Raw genomic sequence first — 22,647 nt, 5'->3', positions numbered from 1 at the left:
ATATGATTGACTTAGGCAAATGAATTTTTTGTATACAAGGGGGACAAATAGAATATTCATGTACTATAATTTTTTCCGTAGGATAATGATACAAAATAATGGTTCAATAAATTTAGACAGTTACTGGTAACTTTCTAGACCAGAACTAATGAAATTCTCCTCAATTCTGTATTTCCCACTAAGCTACCCAAAGAAAAAAAAAATAGATAAATAAAAATGAAATGAAACGGTTAAAAAATACAAAAACCTGTACAGCGCACTCCCATTATAACGAACACGGTTATAACGAAATTCCGGTTACAACGAAGTAAAAATTCAGGCCTCAACATTTTCCCGTCTCTTTTTTTAGAAATTGTTTATTTGTTCGGTTATAACAAGATTTTGATATAACAAAAGAAAACTGCTGGTCTCGAGGACTTCGTTATAACGGGAGTCCACTGTGTACATGAATTATTCTAATTGCTATGGTCAAAGATGATATAGCCCTATGCTTCAATGGAGGAATGGTGGCAATTTGACATGTTACTGTTGCTGTAAAATTCATTGTCTTGTTCGTGTATGTGCATTTTATGAAATTACTTCAGTCTTGTCTATCAAAGAGATAGAATGATCCAAAACATACACATATTTCAACTCTTTTAAATCAGGGGGTTGCATAAGGCTTTTGAAACACCCGCCAAATTTTAGTGTCTGTACACCCCCCCATGATAATTAGAGTTTTTGCTAAGTATTGTATCATTGTCACGAAGAAATTTACCCATGTCTCTTCGACAGTTGTCTCTATTACTCAGCGACTCATTTATTTGTTCATGGACTTGTATTCCAAGTTGGGTTTTCAATACTGCACATATATAGTATACAGGCAAATGATCTGCTTTTAAGTGTGTTCATAGATGTACCCGCATCCTACTTGCATTTCAGTTTTTAATGTCATCAGATCTGATTTGTTATTCTCATAGTTTGGAATTGCCCTCAAACACAGAATGTCATCAAATTTGTTAAATATTGTACAATATTTCACTTGTTCAATTGTCTAATATTTGACAAAAGTAGATGCAAATACATGTAATTTATTATTTGGTCAAAAGGCTACTTTTGGAAATATGTTCACATTGTTTATGGATGTTTTATTTCCAAGAACTTATAGGAACTTTAAACGCTTGAAGCCACTCTGCATAATACATAATTAGTATTTGTTGTGAACAATATCCCTGACATACCAACAAGTTGTCCTACAAGCATCAGACAAGCTTTAACTATACCAGTTTGTCAAGATTAACCTTTGTTAAAATGATATGCATAGAATCCTGAATGTGTAAAAAAAGAGCCAATCGAAATAATGCAGTACATGCAGTGTATCATTCATGTAGGCCTACATGTTTTAGTGACAGAGTGTATGTATATTTGCATTTACATTGGAACGTGTATATATGCATATATGTGTGTGTGTGCATGTGTGTGTGTGTGTGTGCACGCTTGGACGTGTGTATCAAATGCCAGTGCGAAAAAAAAAAAATCCCCTGGAACCAAGACTAGCAACCCTCTTTCAAAGAGCAAGAATTCACTCTGAAAAGAGTGAGGATGTCCCCTGCAAATCAAAATGATTTCCCTACCCCTGGAACCAAGACTAGCAACCGTCGCTTGAAGAGTTAAAATTCACTCTGAAAAGAGTGAGGATTTCCACCTGTAAATCAGAATCATTTCACTCGGATGAGGAGCTAAAATTCACCCTTAAAAGATGTAGATTTCGCTCTTAAAAGACGAAATATTTTCACTCTCTGGTAGAGTGAAAATTTTTCGCTCCAAATTTCACTCCAAATGGACTGGTCCCTAATCATGCTCCCTAAGGAGCGGGAAAAAGAGCTAGAATTAGCTCCGTAGCATTTACAGAGTATAACAGCCGGAGCTCGTGATGCGGTGGCTGAAGCAGGGTTCCGGGGGCCTGTGGAATCGCCCGCCTGTGCGGGAAAGGGTCCCCGGAGTGGAGCTGACAGATTGCTGTAAGGCTGGGAAGCCCAAGGAACCTGTAGAATCGCCTGCCAATGCAGGAAGGGTTCCTTGGCTTTGCCTAAGAAAAACTGTCTGTAATGCCTGCATAAAAAAAAATTGCAGGCCGCTGAGGGGTCAATCAAGCTGGCTGGTGAGAAAGTTGCACTGCTAGAAATTCCATTAGCAGGCTGATTTGTGTTCGTGGACTTGCTGGTGCCCACCAACTTAGTTGGTGGGGCCAGGTTTGTTTCAGTTGACTTCGCGGCAGAAACAACCGCTGTCTGAGAAGCAGATTTTTCGGCTGGTAAGGAATTAGAACAAGGTACCCTTTTTGATTTGTTCTCGTTCTTTTTCCCTTTTGTAGGGGGAGGTTCAGAGGCAGGAGTAGCGGAATGTTAGGTCTTTTCTTCCCGCTCTGCCCTGCTTTATCGGTGGGTACGATGTGGAATGCGGATTCGGTATATCGCTGTTGTCTGCCTCCGGAGTTGAGCTGGGAGGCGAAGACTGCGAAGAGTTTGGCATGTTGCACTAAATGGGAAGCAAACAGGTTAACTAATATTTGGCTAAGAAGGAAGATAGAAATTTCAATAGTAGAAAAATCTATCTCCCTGTATAATATCTGACCGAAAAATCGGGATACGGATGTATAAAAGATAAATCTTATCTGTCTTTGGAGAGCTACTTCGGTGGGCATGTGACACTTCATGTGCGGCAGAATAAAGAGGAAGAGATCATGTGCGCATGGGCCTTGATAGGGGAGTGTGTAAGGGGTTTCCCTAGCATTGCTGGGGCAATAGGGGTTCAAAGAACTTTTAAACTACCGGGGGCAATTCTAATTGGCATTAGATGGCAATTATTATATGGATAGGTAAGTAAAGCAAAATGAAGAGAAAAAACATGTCTTACACATCTACACCTCAATGCCATAATCTCCACCAAATTTGATTTCAACTGCTTCAAAATTGTGGAAGTAGTTCACTCTACAAGATTTTCAAGACTACTATGACGACGCCTTGTTGGGTACAAACTTAAAGAGCGTCTTGCATAACTATACCTATAGATGATTATACATATCAAATTTGAAATAATTTGCTCAGATACTGTGGAAGTAGTTTACTCCACAAGGTTTTGGGAAAATTGTGGTTACCATGGCAACACTTTCTCAGACAAACACAAACAAGAGTCTCGTGCTCACCTGAGTATTGCAAGTTCACCTTCCATGCATTCTTGCAGACTTTTACCTGAGATGGAGTGAGGGGGGGGGGGGGGGGGGGGGGGGAGGGCTTTGAGAGCTGGGGCATGGTGTCCATTTGCATATTCTATCACAGGTTGGAAAAAAGACTTACAGCTCTATCACCTTTGATTCTAGAGAAGAATATAATTAAATATTTCTTAATTTAGGAGGTTTGGGCACCGTAAGGGTCCCCAAGGGAAGCATGGTGCCCATTCAAACACATTGAGATCATATCCCCCTAGGAATGCTACTTGCAAAGTTAGGTAAAAATCCACTATGTTGTTTTCAATAAGAAGATGAAAATGTACAATTTAGACTAGCATTTGAATCCCCCCCCCCTTGAGTCATGAGGGCAGCCCTGGATCTGCAATGAACAAACTTGGAACTGAAGTCATCAATGCACACACTCATAGTATTAACTTTGCTTTATCACTTCTGGTTCTACAGAAGAAGATTTGTAAATATTCCTTAATGTTGGGGGGGGGGGGGGGGGGGGATTGGACCCCAAGGGGCCCCAAAGGGGGTAGCATGGTGCCCAGTTGAACAAATTGCAATGCTTATCCCCTGGCATGCTAGCTTTGGTGGAACATTCATCACAGGGTTTTCAAGAAGAATATGAACATGTACAATTTCAGTCCCAATTTGGACCCATCCCACCCCACTCCCCTGGGTCCCAAGGGGAGGGGGGAGGGTACCCCTGAGTCTGCCATGAACAAGTTTGAAACAACAGTCATCAATATACTGACTCATTATATGAACTTAGCGTAATCACTTCTGGTTCTAGAGAAATCTGTAAAAGATTCCTTACTGGGGGGTGGGGGGGGGGGGGTGGGTGGGTTGGGCCTTCCTGGAGCCCCCAGGTGGGGCATGGTGCCCACTTGAAGGAACTGAGATTCTATCCCCCTAGGGTCCTACCTGTTAATTTGGTGAAAATTCATCACGGGGTTTTCAAGAAGAAGATGAAAATGTACAAATTGGGCCCCATTAGGACCCTTCCCTACCCTTTCCCTTGGGTTCCAAGAGTATTAACTTAGCTCTATCACTTCTGGTTCAGCAGAAGATTTTTAAAGATTCATCAATTTTGGGGAATTGGGCCCTTGGGGGCCCCTCAGATGGAGCATGGTGCCAATTTGTACAAATTGCGATTCTATCCCCCTAGCAATGCTACCTGCCAAGTTTGGTGAAAATCTGTTACGGGGCTGTCAAGAAGAAGATGAACACGTACACTTTCAGTCCCCATTTGGACCCATCCCATCCCACTCCCCTGGGTCCCAAGGGGGGGGGGGGGCACCCCTGAGTCTGCCATGAACAAACTTGAAATAACAGCCAATATACTGACTCATTGTATTAACTTAGCTCTATCACTTCTGGTTCTAGAGAAGAAGATTTTTAAAGAATCCTTAATTTTGGGACGATGGACGAGGGTTCGATTGAGCCCACGGCTCAGGTGAGCTAAAAAGTTATGTAGCACCCTGCTTGTCATGTACAAATACAAAGAGAGTGTCTTGTATAACTACACCTTAGATCATTATAAACACCTAATTTGAAATAAATTTCCTAAATACCATGGAAATAGTTTGCTCTTCAAAGTTTTGGAAGAATTGTGATTATCGCAGCAAAATTTTCTCTGACAAACATAAAAAACATGTCTTACACATCTGCACCTCAATGCCATAATGTCCACCAAGTTTGATTTCAATTAATTGCTTCAGAACTGTGGAAGTAGTTCACTCCGCAAGATCTTAATGAATATATGGGATTGGCCCCCTAGGGGCCCCAAAGGGGAGCATGGTGCCCTGTTGAACAAATTAAGATCTTAAACCCCTGGCATGCTACCTGCCAAGTTTTGTGAATATTCATTAAGGGGTTTTCAAGAAGAATATGAACATGTACAATTTAAGTCCCCATTTGGGCCCATCCCTACCCCCTGGGTCGGGGGGGGGGGGGGGGGGGGGGGCACCCCTGATTCTGCCATGAACAAACTTGAAACAACAGTAATCAATATACTGACTCATTGTATTAACTTAGCTCGTTCACTTCTGTTTCTAGAGGAATTTTTTAAAGATTCCTTACTGGGGGTGGGTTAGGCTCCCCGGGGGCCCCCAGGTGGTGCATGGTGCCCATATGATGGAATTGAGATTCTATCCCCCTAGATGCTACATGCCAAGTTTAGTGAAAATTTATCACAAGGTTTTCAAGAAGATGAAAATGTGCACTTTACACCCTATTAGGCTCACGCCTCATTAGGCCCCCTCCCCACCCCCCTCCCCTGGGGGGCACCCCTGATTCTGCCATGAACAAACTTGGAACTATAGTCATCAATGTACTAACTCATAGTATTAACTTCACTCTATCACTTCTGGTTCTAGAGAAGAAGATATTTTTAAATATTCCCTAATTTTGGGGGTTTGGGCTCTCCTAGGGGCCCCCAGGTGGATAATGGTGCCTATTTGACCAAATTGAGATCCTATCCCCCTAGGAATGGTACATGCCAAGTTTGGTGAAAATCGGTCATGGGGTTCTCAAGGAGAAGATGAAAATGTAAAAAGTTTACGCATGACGGACGATGCACACTGGATGGCGGATAAAGAGTGATCGCAACAGCTCACTTGAGCCTTCAGCTCAGGTGAGCTAAAAACATGTCTTGCACATATACAACTCAATGTCATCTTGTACCCTAAGTTTTATCTAAATTGCTTCAAAACTGCAGGAGTTTGTGATGCAATATTTGCAATACATGGCGGACAGCCCGTCTGACCACACGCTGATTATTCCTATGTACCCCCTTATACACTTTGTGTGTATGGGGGTATAATGAAGTCATTCAACACAAAATTATCAATTCATACAGATTAAAATTTGTTTGTGGCTCCCTCCTGATCAATATAAACAGAATATGATAGAGATATAACTTGGTGAGAAAAAGCAGCCCTTCATTGAATAGCTTGTCAATTTACAGTGAGGGAACATGTCTTTTATTCTGTGAAGTAGTCCACTTTCACCACTACAAACAACCTGGAAACATACCTTGATATATTGTTTCTCAAAGTTATGGCCAGCTATCCCAGTTTCCTTCCTCTTCCATCTGAAGGAAAAGGCTGGTAAAGAGCACTGTGAAACCGACATTTAGGACCAAGACCAGGACAGTAAGCCCCTTGCTGGCAGCCCAGTTCTATGGTGTTGAGAGGATAGGAGAGAGAGTGGGATCAAGTGGTTAAAGAGTTGCAGATTAGACGAATTGCACATAGAGTTATGAAGAGTTCCTTTCCGTGAGGTGCTAAATCCACTTTTTATGGTACCCCATATTGGGGATACCCCATATTAGGATTAAGAAAATGCGTCTTGGAATAAGCTGCATGTCTACATTGTACAATGATTTTCAAGAAATTTATATTCTTGACAATTTTTCAAATTTTAGCACCTTTTGGAACAAAAATTTCAACACTGTGATATACAACATATAAATGTTACAGTGACTAGTTTTTGTCAATTTATATATTTTTCTTGGATGGTTTGTTATCTCTACACATTCTCCTCCAGTTTCCTTGGTCTCTCCAAAGGATTTATATGAATAGATGTGAAAGATAGTAAAGTAATCATCAAGTAACATGTGCATGATTCATCTGTGAAGCTACACATCCAGGAGAGCTAGCCAGCCTGGCCTTGCTCTGGGGTCAAAGTGCAGCCAAGCTGGATTTAGCACCTTTCACAACAAGCCAGATAATGGCTTATCTTTTGGCATGCCAAAAACAAACAAAAAAAAAAAACAAAACAAAAAGAAAACAAACTAACTTTTATTTCTCATTGCCTGATTTCTCCATTTTATCACAAGAATTACAGTACTTTGAAGAGTTTATTGTATATGATTACTAAACATGAATACTTATTTGTAAAAAAGTCCAATTTGATGAAAAATGGATTCAGCACCCGCAGAAAGGAACTCTTCATATAGGAAAACAATACAAGTGATGTCGTTTACACTGAACCATCACACATTTATATGAGTAGTTTATATGAGTATATTTGTAGTGCTCACTCAATACCAGGTATATAACAAAGCAAGACATATGAAATAAAGACATGAATAACTCTTTGAAAAAAAAATAAGTAACGTGATAACAGAAGATTCATCCAACATGCTCCAGAGGTAGGCCAAATATATAATGCCTCAAAAGGTTGAAATCTACTCTCATTTGACATGGCTATACCATATGTTCCCAAAGAAATTACAACGGGACCTCCACAATGATAACTTTAAACACAGTGAATCAATCCAAATACAATTTCAGTATATGAAACTATAACTTATTACCTACATCTCACAGAAAACTCCATCTGATTTGCTTCAGTGGTCAAAGAGAAATTGGGATTTTTGTAGAGCATGTTTGGAATCCCTTACCTCCAAGTTCGTGCACTGTGTTAACACATGCAGTTCCATGTGCATCCAAGTGCTAAACTTGGAAAAATCAGACCCATGACATGCTTTTCAACAATCCACATTTTTCTGTGACCACTTACCCAAATTGGGTGGGGTTTTCTGCAAAAAAAAAAAATAAAGCTAAGATGTTATATTTTTAGACTCTGAAATAGCATTCAGACAGTTTAATCATACTGGAAGTTATCAATGCGAAAATTCGATTGTGATTTTTTTTTGGACATACTGTATAGGGCAAACTGTGCCAGCACAAATTTGACAGACTGAGACAGGAGTCCAATATAGCAGTGCTGGGAACAATTATTGACAACATTGAAGTTCAAATCAGGTAATGAAGAACACATTACCCCCATGTCTTTAGTTTGTCAAAAAAGAAAAAAGAAATCAGAAAAGATTGTTTCACCATTTTTGTCGCACTTAATCAGGGCCCCGCTAAAGCGGTTCCTGATTAATGGGTGAGCACTGTACCACGACTGAAACTGATTAAGTTTGTGTTGGGAAATGTAAAACTGACAAGATTAAATTTACAGTTAATCAAAGTGAATTTGATAATATCGCAATTATCATGGCTGATTAAGATGGTTGGAATGGAACACTTTCCTACAGCGCATGAATGGGATTTAAAAGGGATTTTGCATACAGGTTAATTTATTGATATTACATACAATAAATTGTATGTAATTTATTTCCATTTAAGCAGACTACTTACATACTGAGAAAAGGAATATTGAAACTAGATGTACCACACTCAAGAACTAATTTTAAGAAACGTAGTGTAACATATCGAGGCGCTAAATTATGGAATAATTTATCAGATGATGTAAAGCAAAGTGTATCCTTTCTTACATTTAAACATAAGGTGGATAAATTATATACGTAGTAATTGTTTGCATTGAACTGTAACACTGTGCATTAATCGTTTTCCTTTGTTTTTTTTTCAGTATCTTAATTCTCATTTTCTTTATGTAGTATGCATGATTTCCTATGATTTGTTTTTGAGTGTCTGTTTGTTTGATTTTTGTATTTAATTTTTTTCTTTTTTTTTGTTACTTTTTTTTAAAGTTTCCTATACTATGTATAAAATGTTGTATTTTGTAATTGTATGATTTTTGACTTCATGGACTCACAGAAGAACAGCCATTGGCTGAAGTGAGTGACCCGTGGTGAAATAAAATAAACTCAAACTCAAACTCAAACTCATTACTGTTTTTACTTCAGAAAAGCCAGAGAAAAGCTTTAATTGGGTTGTATTTTGTAGAAAACCACTTGACTTGCGATGACATCATGCAGTCATCCATGGGCAAGCAAGAAACTCTCCAGGAAAAAATTACAAAATAAAAACATCGGCTATGATATTTTCAGACATAGGTAGTTTCTCGCATTGTGATTCCCGAAAGGTATGATCGTGTTTATTTTGCTTTGTGGAAAACTAAGATTATTTTGGAGTAAGTATAATAATTAGAAAGAAAAGAGTGATTGGGTCAGAAATCTTCCTCTGGTCAGGTCGGAGAGATTGTGTGACTTTCATTCCCTCTAAGAACGGCCAGAGGAAGAGGACACGTGTTGCGTTGGAGGAAAAGTTAAAGTTTTGGACACTTATCCTGATTTTGGAGAGAATCATGAAGTAATTCAATATTTCAATTTATAAATGGATAGAGAAACGTCCAGTAATGAATTGTGTCTCAGCACATTGTTTTAGAGAGTTTCTGTAGGGAGAATTATGATGTTTTTAGGTGATAGTGGTTTACCATGTTGCGTTTTCGCTGTACATTACTTTCGTATACTGTAAAAATGGATATTTTCGCACGACTAATTTTTCGCGCTCGGCTGAGTAAGAAGAGTTTCGCACATTTTTAATTCGACGGAATCAAGACATCAACTACTGGAACATAATGGCCAGCAAAAATGTTTCTGTGCTTTTATTTTCGCGCTAGTTTCTGGTTGTGCAAAGTGTGCAAAAATTTCCACTTTTACAGTACGATACTGTTTTTCTTGTTTGGTGAGAATTCCACACGTTAGAATGAGTTTGTTTTAAGTTGTCGACCATAGGTATTGATATTGTGTTTGTAATTTTGCATCATGAAGTGATAATGGTGTTCAAAAGTTTCTGTCAACGATGATGGGTACTAGGAATGACGACTACCATCTTGGTTATGACTCATGCTCTGCGTACTTTATCAAGTCTCTTTCGGTCAATGGAGAGAGGAAAACAGAAGAGAAGCAGGGAGCGAGTGAGAGGAGAAGAGAGATGGAGGGAGAAAGGGAAAGAAAAGTTTGCATCAGCCTTATCGAAGGTGGTATGTCAAAGTAGGAAGAGAAAAAGTTAGGTCACAAAAGTTGATTCATGTTTTATGTCCAGTTACTCATGAGGGATTTGCCTCACTCAAGACAGTGACCTTAGGCAGGCAAAAGTACAGATTTTTGTCAGTAGTTAGTCAACAAATCGTAGCTTGTTCACTTTGCCAATAAAAATGCCTTGGCCAACCGCAGTTGAGGAATCGTAGAGGAACAAAGAGAAACAAAAGACACTCTATGTACAGTGAAGGGCATGTAAATTTCGCTGCTTCGACAGTTTTGGTCATTTTACACTTAATGTAGTAGTTATAATTATGATGCATCGCACTGTAAGATTATTAACCCATATCGGGCCAACGCACTTGTGTAAACAAACACCGCAGTGGCCCAGCATCATTTGCGCACACACGCCGGCAGGCAGACAACTCTCCAAACAATTGCTCTTCATTAGCAAGCAATGAACAAAACATAGTAAAGTTACATGTCATTTGAAAGAAGATAAAATTCCCTTTAAAATGGTATATGACATGTTGCCATTCAATTCACAGTGCAGTCATAGTACTCAGCAGAAGTGAAGTACAGTCATCAATTTGTTTGTTTGCTTTCATTCATGGATTAAAAATAGCAAATGTTGTAATTTTACACATCAGTACCGAAAATGAAATGATTAGAGTGTCAGCTTTCTGGACATATAAATATCATGACCATTGATACAATAATCACAGATTTATGTTTATATTTATGACGATGAAGCCATTGCGAGTGCACGGAAAATCGATAGTATAATGTGTGCATCCTATAGTTTGTTGAAGCGAAACTCGTAACGATAGATACACTTCTACAGCTTGTCAGTTTCGACTGAATTATACAATTGTTGTACATACATGTAGATGTACATGTGGGACTATTATCACAGTCGAATCATCGCCCGGCAAGTGTCCAAACCTCCTCAAAAACTGCGGCAGAAAATCCAAAATCGAGCATTCCGTACAGCTGCAGATAGCACCCACTGATGCTTCGTGGTTATTTTTAAGATATTGTTGGGGTGTGACTGACAAATCCTTCTTGAATTATTGCAGACAGTGTAGCAAAGCATTCTGGGATATGTTGTCAAAGGTTAGAAGGTGAAAGAACTTTGGAATGACGTCGTTTATATGTCATTTCTTTCACTACCGGATATTCCGTATATGGCCCCTGCGGCGTTTGGACGAACTAGGGAATATCCCGTAGATGGCTTGATATGGGTTAATTTGTGTCATCGTTGGATATTGCAGCGGTTTGTACAACATGTTCTGAAAAGCGAGAACTTGTAACACACAGAGTTTCCCTTGTTGGATTCAGGTATGAGTAACGCTGTATAGATGTTTTGTATCATGAAAAGAATAAATTAGATCAAATTAAACGAATTGTTTATGTATTCAAAGGGAGATGTGATTCTTCCTCTGCTTCGTTCTGATGAGTCATGCATTGGTTTTTGGTTTTGTTTAAATAGTATCAGTGATTAGATTGGGAAATTCGCATGAAATTACATTTATATATGAAGATATATTGATTTTGCATAGCTGTTGCTCAGATTAAAGAAAATATAATTGATATAAGTTATTTGTGGTTACTAATGTGACTAGAATCTAAGGGAGAGGGGGGATTCGGCAATGGTTAACAGTAGCGTTGCAGTTGAAGGTTGGGTAATTAGATCGCATGATCATTTCTTGCATATGTTGTTAGGTGATCCGAGTATCCTTCGGATCACCTTCTGTATCTGTACTGATTCTTTCTTCTTCTTTATTTCTTTATTTCTCCGCAAAAGTTGTGCAGAGGTTAGCTCAGAAAGTCCGCTGCCTATTAATTTCAAAATTATACCATGTATGCATCATGTCCCAAAGACGAGAAATCTAATGTATCATTGTGATCAGTCGACCATGACGTCACTATGACGTCATTATATGAAAACACATTCTCAATCATATCTCATTAATGGAATGGAATTTTTCAATGAAATTTACGTCACATATATTTCAAGTTATGCGCATTCTACTCATATTCTCAAAATTCATATTTTCTCTTAAAACGTGCGCGTACGCGCGCATTGAAATATTTGTATGCTCCAATCGAGTTCAAATTTTTTTTGCACACGTTTCAGACCATTTGGAGCATTTTTTGAAAAATTGAAAAAATCGGACGGACGCGTACGCGCGCGCGCATATACGCACGCACAGCTCATGTGCAATTGAAATTTCCAGTTTTTTCACTTTGATCGGATGTCTGAAATGTCAAGGAATATCTATACCAAGTTTCAAGTCAATCCGACTCAATATGATGTCATACGGGCCCGTCAAAGTTGAAATTCCGCGCGCGCGTCAATGGCGATATACAGTGCAACTATGCCAAAAAACTGCTAATTTTAAATCCGATTTTACTCGTCAGGATGGACAGTGACCCCCCATTTTCTTTACATATTTTGAAAGCTGATGAGTTGTATATGTCATTTCATGGGTTGGCAATGCTAACAAAATGATTAAAAGATAGCAAATTTCTTAATAAAGTAAAAAAAGTAAATTTTCAAAATGACGTCATCAAATTTCAAGTTCATTCGATTGTATCTCACTAGTCCTTTGTCAATTTTCACCCAGATTTCAGTATGTGTTAGCTTATTTAATGTTCTTTCAAACATAAAACTACAAAATTTTGATTGAATAACAGTATCACCTCGTAAAAACGGATTGAAAGTAACCTTGTCAAATTTGACCAGTTTACGTGTTATCTCTATGGGAGTGCAGTTTTTCTGGAAATGAAATTGACATGACTATCTTTATCGAGCACTAGCTCACTTACCCTTCGATAAATTTCTCCCAGATTTTAATATGTTGTACCTGAGATTTTACGCTATCGGAAGTGTGCCCTTCGTTTTTTTCATACGATGTCGGGATCACGTCAAAAATTTTGGTTGAAATTCAGGCTTATCTTCGATGTATTGAGATATTTCGTTCTTTCTGCAACTTTCTTTGCAATAACTCAAGAAAAACGGTCTCTATCACTTCCATATTTTGCACATTTTGAGTTCATGTCACGTCAATTATTTCATAAAATAACAACCACTTGATCGGACACCATCTTGGATATGTAAATTAGGGTCAAAGGTCATAAGTGTTTCATCCTGTATCTTAGTGAATACATGTCCTATCTTTCCCATATTTTGCACACGCAAAGACCATGTTACAAGGATCATTTCACAAAATAACTACTTTTTACTCAGATGCCATCTTGTCTCTGCAAATTGAGGTCAAAGGTCATATATACTTTTTGTATCTTCGTTATGACGTGTTATCTCTATGGGAGGGAATTTTTTTAAATGTGAAAATTGACATGATTGTCTTTATCGAGCACTAGCTCACTTACCCTTCGGTGAATTTCTCCCAGATTTTAATATGTTGTAGCTGAGACTTTGCGCTATCGTTTATTTATTTCGTTTTTTCATACGATGTCGGGATCACGATAAAAATGATGAAATTAAAGCTTATCTTCTATGTATTGAGATATTTCTTTCTTTCTGTAACTTTCTTTGCAATAACTCAAGAAAAACACGCCCTATCACCCCCATATTTTGCACATATTTAGTTCATGTCACGTACATTATTTCATGAAATAACAACTACTAGATCGGACAACATCTTGGGTATGTAAATTAGGGTCAAAGGTCATAAATGTTTCATCTTGTATCTTGGTGAATACCTGTCCTATCTTTCCCATATTTTTCACACGTATAGACGATGTCGCGAGAATCATTTCACAAAATACCCACTATTTCATCAGATGCAATCTTGGGAGTGCAAAGGTTGGTCAAAGGTCATATGTATTTGTTGCTGTTTCTTCGTTATAGTGTAGGGGGCCTATACAGAATTTGGTACCAAACATGGCAGATATGACTCCCTTTGCTAAATGAGAATGCAAACATCACACGGCCAATGTCTCTAAACACAGATGAAACTTGTATGGTCATGCCTATTGCGATCAGGACTCGAATCATTGATAAAAAAAAATCGGATCACCTTAATTTGTCAGTGATGACAAATTACAATCTCTAGTATTATCATTATTTCTTTGGGGGGGACACGTGATTCGATTGTAAGTATGAAGCGACGATTAACCCCTTTGTTTTGTTTTAGTGTTAACATTAATGTGTAATACACCAATACTGTTCAACGTGTTTTTTAGGTGATCCGAATATCCTTCGGATCACCTTCTGTATCTGTACTGATTGTTTATTTCTGGACAAAAGTTGTGCAGAGGTTTGCTCAGAAAGTGCATTGCCTCTCAATGTCAAAATTATACCATACATGCATCATGCCGCAAAGACGACAGCGCAAGTAAAATCATAGTGATCAGTCGACCGTGACGTCACTATGACGTCATTATATGAAAACACATTTTCATGCATATCTCATTAATGGAATGGAATATTCTTATGAAATTTACGTCACATATATTTCAAGTCAAGCGGATTCTACTCATATTCTCAAAATTCATTTTTATCTCAAAACGCGCGCGCGCGTTGAAATATTTGTATGCTCAAATCGAGCTCAAATTTTTTTTGCACACGTTTCAGATCATTTGGAGCATTTTTTGAAAAATTGAAAAAATTGGACGGACGCGTACACGCGCGCACATATTCACACGCACAGCTAATATGAAATAGAAATTTTCAGTTTTTTCACACGGATCGGATGTCTGAAATGTCAAGGAATATTTCTACCAAGTTTCAAGTCGATCCGATTCAATATGACGTCATACGTGCCCGTCAAATTCAAAATTCCGCGCGTGCGTCAATGGGGATACACAGTGCAACTATGCCATAAAACCGCCAATTTTAAATCGGATTTTACTCGTCAGGATGGACGGTGAACCCCCATTTTCTTTACATATTCGGAAAGCTGATGAATTGTACATGTCATTTCATGGGCTGGCTATGCTGACAAAATGATTAAAAGATATCAAATTTCTTAATAAAGTAAAAAAATAAATTTTCAAAATGACGTCATCAAATTTCAAGTTTACTCGAGCGTATCTTACTTATCCTTAGCTAATTTTCACCCAAATTTCAATATGTTGTAGCTTATGAAATGTTCTTTCATAAATATAATCAAACAATTTTGATTAGATGACGACATTACCTCGAAAAAATGGATTGAAGGTAACCTTGTCAAATTTGACCAGTTTACGTGTAATCTCTATGGGAGTTCAATTTTTATGGAAATGAAAATTGACATGACTATCTTTATCGAGCACCAGCTCACTTATGCTTCGGTGAATTTCTCTAAGATTTTAATATGTTGTAGCTGAGATGTAGGGCTATCGTTAGTGTGCCCTTCCTTTTTTCATACGTTGTCGGGATCACGTAAACAAACTTGGTTGAAATTACAGTTTATCTTCGGTGTATTGAAATATTTCTTTCTTTTGAAACTTTATGTGCAATAACTCAAGAAAAACATACCCTATCAGACCAATATTTTGCACATGTTTAGTTCATGTCACGAACATTATTTCATAAAATAACAACTACTTGATCAGACGCCATCTTGGGTATGTAAATTAGGGTCAAAGGTCAAAGATGTTTCATCCTGTATCTTGGTAAATACATGTCCTCTCTTTTCCATATTTTGCACACACAAAGACCATGTTACAAGAATCATTTCACAAAATAACCAATTTTTGCTCAGATGCCATCTTGTCTGTGCAAATTGGGGTCAAAGGTTATATTTACTTCTTTCTGTATTTTCGTTATGACGTGTCATCTCTATGGGAGGGAATTTCTCTAGATGTGAAAATTGACATGATTGTCTTTATCGAGCACTAGCTCACTTACCCTTCGGTGAATTTCTCCCAGATTTTAATATGTTGTAGCTAAGACTTTGCGCTATCGCTACTGTGCCCTTCGTTTTTCATACGATGTCGGGATCACGTTAAAAAACTTGGTTGAAATTAAAGCTTATCTTCTATGTATTGAGATATTTCTTTCTTTCTACTACTTTCTTTGCAATAACTCAAGAAAAAAAAAACCCTATCACCTCCATATTTTGCACATGTTTAGATCATGTCACGTACATTATTTCATAAAATAACAACTACTTAATCGGCCAACATCTTGGGTATGTAAATTAGGGTCAAAGGTCATAAATGTTTCATCTTGTATCTTGGTGAATACCTGTCCTATCTTTCCCATATTTTCACATGTATAGACAATGTCGCAAGAATCATTTTACAAAATAACCACTATTTCACCAGATGCCATCTTGGGAGTGCAAAGGTGGGTCAAAGGTCATATGTATTTGTTGCTGTTTCTTCGTTATAGTGTATACAGAATTTGGTACCAAACATGGCAGATATGACTCCCTTTGCTAAATGAGAATCCAAACATCACACGGCCAATGTCTCTAAACACAGATGAAACTTGTATGGTCATGCCTATTGCGACCAGTACTCGAATCATTGATAAAAAAAAAAATCGGATCACCTTAATTTGTCAGTGATGACAAATTACAATCTCTCGCTTTTTTTGTTTTTTGTTTTTTTTGTTTTTACTGTTAAATAAGCGAAGATAAGGCGACATTTAATAGAATTATGCCCTTCGGTCGGTGTTCCTAGGTGATTTACAGACTGCTTAAAACCTGAAATAGTTACAGTGCACGCATTTTTTTTTTGTTTGCCACCTGTTTTCGCTGAAATTTACACTAGAAAGGTTGTCATTTTTTTTCCTGCCATGTAGGTCTATTGGTTGCCAGCACGCATTTATCTGACTAGTTGAGCGGTTAAGTCTGTTGTTGTTGTTAGGTGATCCGAGTATCCTCTCGGATCACCTTCTGTATCTGTACTGATTAGGTGATGCCAGTATCCTCTTGGATCACCTATTGTATCTGTACGGATTCTTTCTTCTTCTTTATTTCTTTCTCCTCAAATCTTGTGCAGCGGTTAACTCAAAAAGTCCCCTACCTATCACTTTTAAACTTATACCATATATGTATCATGTCTTAAGGACGACAGATCTAGTGTATCAATGTGATCAGTTAACCGTGACGTCATTATGACGTCATTATTTGAAATCACGTTTACATCAATATCTCATTAATGGAAGGGAATTTTTGAATGAAATTAAGATATCATATAGTTCAAGTCAAGGTCTATTGATATATTTCATAAAATTTAGTCACGTTCATAGTAAACGAGCGCGTACGCGCGCGTTGAAATTCAAACATGCTCTAATCAACCTCAAAATTGTTTTGCACACGTTTCAGGTAATTTACAGTATTTCAAAAAAAATCGACGGACGCGTACACGCGCGCGCATATACGCACGCACAACTCATATGCAATAGAAATTTCCCGTTTTATCGCACGGATCGAATGTCTGAAATGTAAAGTAATATTTCTACCAAGTTTCAAGTCGATCCAACTCAATATGACGTCATACGGGCCAATCAAAGTTGAAATTCCGCGCGCGCGTCAATGGCGATATACAGTGCAACTATGCCAAAAAACCGCCAATTTTAAATCGGATTTTACTCGTCAGGATGGACGGTGACCCCCCATTTTCTTTACATATTTTGAAAGTTGATTAGTTGTACATGTCATTTCATGGGGTGGCAATGCTGGCAAAATGATTAAAAGATATCAAATTTCTTAATACGGTAAAAAAAGTAAATTTTCAAAATAGCGTCATCAAATTTCAAGTTCACTCGAGCGTATCTCATTTTTCCTTTGTCGATTGTCAGCCAGATTTCAGTATGTTGTAGCTTATGTAATGTTCTTTCAAACGTAAATTTACAAAAGTTTGATTGGATGTCGGCATCACCTCGTAAAAATTGATTGAAAGTAATCTTGTCAAATTTGACCAGTTTACGTGTTATCTCTATGGGAGTGCAGTTTTTCTGGAAATGAAAATTGACATGACTGTTCTTTTCGAGCACTAGTTCACTTATGCTTCGGTGAATTTCTCCCAGATTTTACTGTGTTGTAGCTGAGAATTTGGGCTATCGTAAGTGTGCCCTTTTTTTTTCGTACGTTGTCGGGATCACGTCCAAAAACTTGGTTTAAGTTAAAGCTTATCTTTGATGTATTTTCGTATTCTTTTCTTTTTGCAACTTTCTTTGCAATAACTCAAGAATAACAAGCCCTGTCAGCCCTATATTTTGCACATGTATAGTTCATGTCACGTACATTATTTCATAAAATAACAATTACTTGATCGGACACCATCTTGGGTATGTAAATTAGGGTCAAAGGTCATAAATGTTTTATCCTGTATCTTGGTGAATACATGTCCTATCTTTCCCATATTTTGCACACGTAAAAACCATGTTACAAGGATCATTTCACAAAATAACCACTTTTTGCTCAGATGCCATCTTGGCTGTGCAGATCGGGGTCAAAGGTCATATGTGCTTCTTTCTGTATCTTCGTTATGACGTGTTATCTCTATGGCAGGGAATTTTTCTAGATGTGAAAATTGACATGATTGTCTTTATCGAGCACTAGCTCACTTACCCTTTGGTGAATTTCTCCCAGATTTTAATATGTTGTAGCTGAGACTTTGCGCTATCGTGCATATGTCCTCTGTTTTTTCATACGACGTCGAAATTATGTCGAAATCACGTCGAAAAACTCGGCTAAAATCAAAGCTTAGCTTCATTAGGTGATCCAAGTATCCTTCGGATCACCTGTATCTGTACTGATTCTTTCTTTATTTCTCCTCAAAAGTTGTGCAGAGGTTAGCTCAGAAAGTGCATTGCCTATCAATGTCAATATCAATCGTGTCGCAAAGACGACAGATCTATTAAAATCATTGTGATCAGTCGACCGTGACGTCACTATGACGTCATAATATGAAAACACATTTTCATTCATATCTCATTAATGGAATGGAATTTTTCAATAAAATTACGTCACATATATTTCAAGTCAAGCAGGTTCTACTCATATTCTCAAAATTCATATTTATCCTAAAACGCGCGCGTTAAAATATTTGTATGCTCAAATCGAGTTAATTTTTTTTTTTGCATACGTTTCAGATCATTTGGAGCATTTTTTGAAAAATTGAAAAAATATGACGGACGCGTACGCGCGCGCACATATTCGCACGCACAGCTAATATGCAATAGAAATTTTCAGTTTTTTCACACGGATTGGAATTCCAAAATGTCAAGGAATATTTCTACCAAGTTTCAAGTCAATCCGACACAATATGACGTCATACGGGCCCGTCAAACTCAAAATTCCGCGCGTGCGTCAATGGGGATACACAGTGCAACTATGCCAAAAAACCGTCAATTTTAAATCGGATTTTACTCGTCAGGATGGACGATGACCTTCCTTTTTCTTGGCATATTCTGAAAGCTGATGATTTGTACATGTCATTTCATGGGTTTGCTATGCTGACAAAATGATTAAAAGATATCAAATTTCTTAATAAAGTAAAAAAAGTAAATTTTCAAAATGACGTCATCAAATTTCAAGTTCACTCGAGCGTATCTCACTCATCCTTCGCCGATTTTCACCCAGATTTCAGTATGTTGTAGCTAATTTAATGCTCTATAAGTTCAAATAATCAAAATTTTCATCAGATGAAGTCTTCACCTCCTGAAAATTGATTGAAGGTAACCTTGTCAAATTTGACCCATTTGCATGTTAGCTCTATGGAAGTGCAGTTTTTCTGGAAATAACCGCCAATTTTAAATCCGATTTTACTCGTCAGAATTAATGGACGTTGACCCCCCCCCATTTTCTTTACACATTCTAAAAGCCGATGAGTTGTACATGTCATTTCATGGGTTGGAGATGCTGGAAAAATGTTTAAAAGATATCAAATTTTTTAATAAAGTAAAAAAAGTAAATTTTCAAAATGACGTCATCAAATTTCAAGTTTATTCGAGCGTATCTCACTTATCGTTTGCCGCTTTCCCCCAGATTTCAGTATGTTGTAGCTTATTAAATGGTCTTTCATTGTTGTTATGTCACAATTTGATTGGATGACTGCATCACCTCGGAAAAATGATTTAAAAGTAACCTTGTCAAATTTGACCAGTTTACGTGTTATCTCTATGGGAGTGCAGTTTTTCTGAAAATGAAAATTAACATGAAGGTACTAGCTCACTTACCCTTCCGTGATTTTCTACCAGATGTTGCAGTTGAGACTTTGCGCTATCGTTATCATTTTTTCAGACGACGTCGGGATCACGTCAAAAAACTTGGTTGAAATTCAAGCTTATCTTCGATGTATTGAGATATTTCTTTCTTTCAACAACTTTCTTTGCAATAACTCAAGAGAAACAGCCCCATCATCATATTTTGCACATGTTTAGTTTATGTCAGGTACATTATTTCATAAAATAACAACTACTCGATCGGACACCATCTTGGGTATGTAACTTAGGGTCAAAGGTCATAAATGTTTCATGCTGTATCTTGGTGATTACATGTCCTATCTTTCCCATATTTTGCACAAGCAAAGACTATGTTTCAAGAATCATTTCACAAAATAACCACTTTTTGCTCAGATGCCATTTTCGGTGTGGAAAGTGGGGTCAAAGGTCATATGTAGTTCTTTCTGTATCTTCGCTATGACGTGTTATCTCTATGGGAGGAAATTTTTCTAGATATGAAAATTGACATGATTGTCTTTATCGAGCACTAGCTCACTTACCCTTCAGTGAATTTCTCCCAGATTTTAATATGTGGTAGCTAAGCTTTTGCGCTATCATTTTATGCCCTTCGTTTTTTCATACGATGTCAGCATCAGGTTAAAAAACTTGCTTGAAATTAAATCTTATCTTCTATGTATTGAGATATTTCTTTCTTTCTGCAACTTTCTTAACAAGGAAAAGTAGAAATTACGCGGTGCGTAATATATGTCCCCGCCGGAAATAGCATTTAGTAGCAAAATGTACAATATAGGTCAAAAGATGAAGGTCAAAGGTCAAAGAAGTCAAAGGTCAAAATTCTATGTAGAAGTTTTGAAGCCCTCACCTAGTGCCATCACATAAAGCAAACGGAATCGAAATCGGGTTAGAAATGGCGAAGGAGTAGCATTTTGTAGCCAATGTACAATATAGGTAAAAAAATCAAGGTCAAAGGTCAAAGAAGTCAAAGGTCAAAATTCTGTGTAGAAGTTTTGAAGCCCTCACCTAGTGCCATCACTTAAAGCAAACGGAATTGAAATCGGGTTACAAATGGCAAAGGAGTAGCATTTTGTAGCAAAATGTACAATATAGGTCAAAAATCAAGGTCAAAGGTCAAAGAAGTCAAAGGTCAAAATTCTGTGTAGAAGTTTTGAAGCCCTCACCTAGTGCCATCACATAAAGCAAACGGAATCAAAATCGGGTTAGAAATGGCGAAGGAGTAGCATTTTGTAGGCAATGTACAATATAGGTCAAAAATCAAGGTCAACGGTCAAAGAAGTCAAAGGTCAAAATTCTGTGTAGAAGTTTTGAAGCCCTCACCTAGTGCCATCACTTAAAGCAAACGGAATTGAAATCGGGTTACAAATGGCGAAGGAGTAGCATTTTGTAGCAAAATGTACAATATAGGTCAAAAATCAAGGTCAAAGGTCAAAGAAGTCAAAGGTCAAAATTCTGTGTAGAAGTTTTGAAGCCCTCACCTAGTGCCATCATATAAAGCAAACGGAATCAAAATCGGGTTAGAAATGGCGAAGGAGTAGCATTTTGAAGCAAAATGTACAATATAGGTCAAAGGTCAAGGTCAAAGATCACAATTGAAATTCTGTATAGAAGTTTCAAAGCTCCCATGTAGTGCTATCATATAAAGTAAACAGAATCAAAATCGGGTTAGAAATGGCGAAGGAGTAGCATTTTGAACATTTTGATCACACACGGACGCACACACGGACGGACACACGGACACACGGACGGACACACGGACACACGGACGGACACACACACGTACGGAGCCCGTTTCATAGTCCCCTGCTCGAACTCGTTCGGCGGGGACAATAACTAAAAAGAAACATGCCCTATCACTTCCATATTTTGCACATGTTTAGTTCATGTCACGTACATTATTTCATAAAATAACAACTACTTAATCGGACAACATCTTGGGTATGTAAATTAGGGTCAAAGGTCATAAATGTTTTATCTTGTATCTTAGTGAATACCTGTCCTATCTTTCCCATATTTTTCACACGTATAGACGATGTCGCAAGAATCATTTCACAAAATAACCACTATTTCATCAGATGCCATCTTGGGAGTGTAAAGGTGGGACAAAGGTCATATGTACTTGTTGATGTTTCTTCGTTATAGTGTATATAAAATTTGGTATCAAACATGGCAGATATGAGTCCCTTTGCTAAATGAGAATCCAAACATCACACGGCCAATGTTTCTAAACACAGATGAAACTTGCATGGTCATGCCTATTGCAATCAGGACTCGAATCATTGATAAAAAAAAATCGGATCACCTTAATTTGTCAGTGATGACAAATTACAATCTCTAGTTATATTTGTGTGTATAGTGCTATCATTGTCTCGCTTGCGCATAGGATTTCGGGTTCGCCAGTTGAGAAGCATACATTGTAGGTTATATGAGATACATGTGTAAATCATAATTATCCGTAGGGAGATATCTTATATACGAGAGGAATATCTCACTCTTTGCTTGTCTCTTAACCCGTTGAGGTCGGTTTGA

The 22,647-nt window shown here is 37.7% G+C and overlaps 1 protein-coding gene across 1 annotated transcript in view; it reads right to left on the bottom strand.

The window, feature by feature from the left end:
* The window catches only part of LOC139744272 (uncharacterized), a 337,296-nt gene that overhangs the window by 20,029 nt on the left and 294,620 nt on the right, over nucleotides 1-22,647 (bottom strand). The window contains exon 4 of the mRNA XM_071654719.1: nucleotides 6,251-6,395. Coding sequence (XP_071510820.1) covers nucleotides 6,273-6,395 — 123 coding nt within the window. The 3' untranslated portion in view covers nucleotides 6,251-6,272. The remainder of the gene's footprint in view (nucleotides 1-6,250; nucleotides 6,396-22,647) is intronic.

Source organism: Diadema antillarum, unplaced genomic scaffold (assembly GCF_040938485.1).
Source record: "Diadema antillarum isolate AM-2024a unplaced genomic scaffold, OU_Dant_1.0 seq00001152_RagTag, whole genome shotgun sequence".
In the NCBI taxonomy this organism is placed as follows: Eukaryota; Metazoa; Echinodermata; class Echinoidea; order Diadematoida; family Diadematidae; genus Diadema; species Diadema antillarum.
This window is presented reverse-complemented; position numbering and strand designations above follow the sequence as displayed.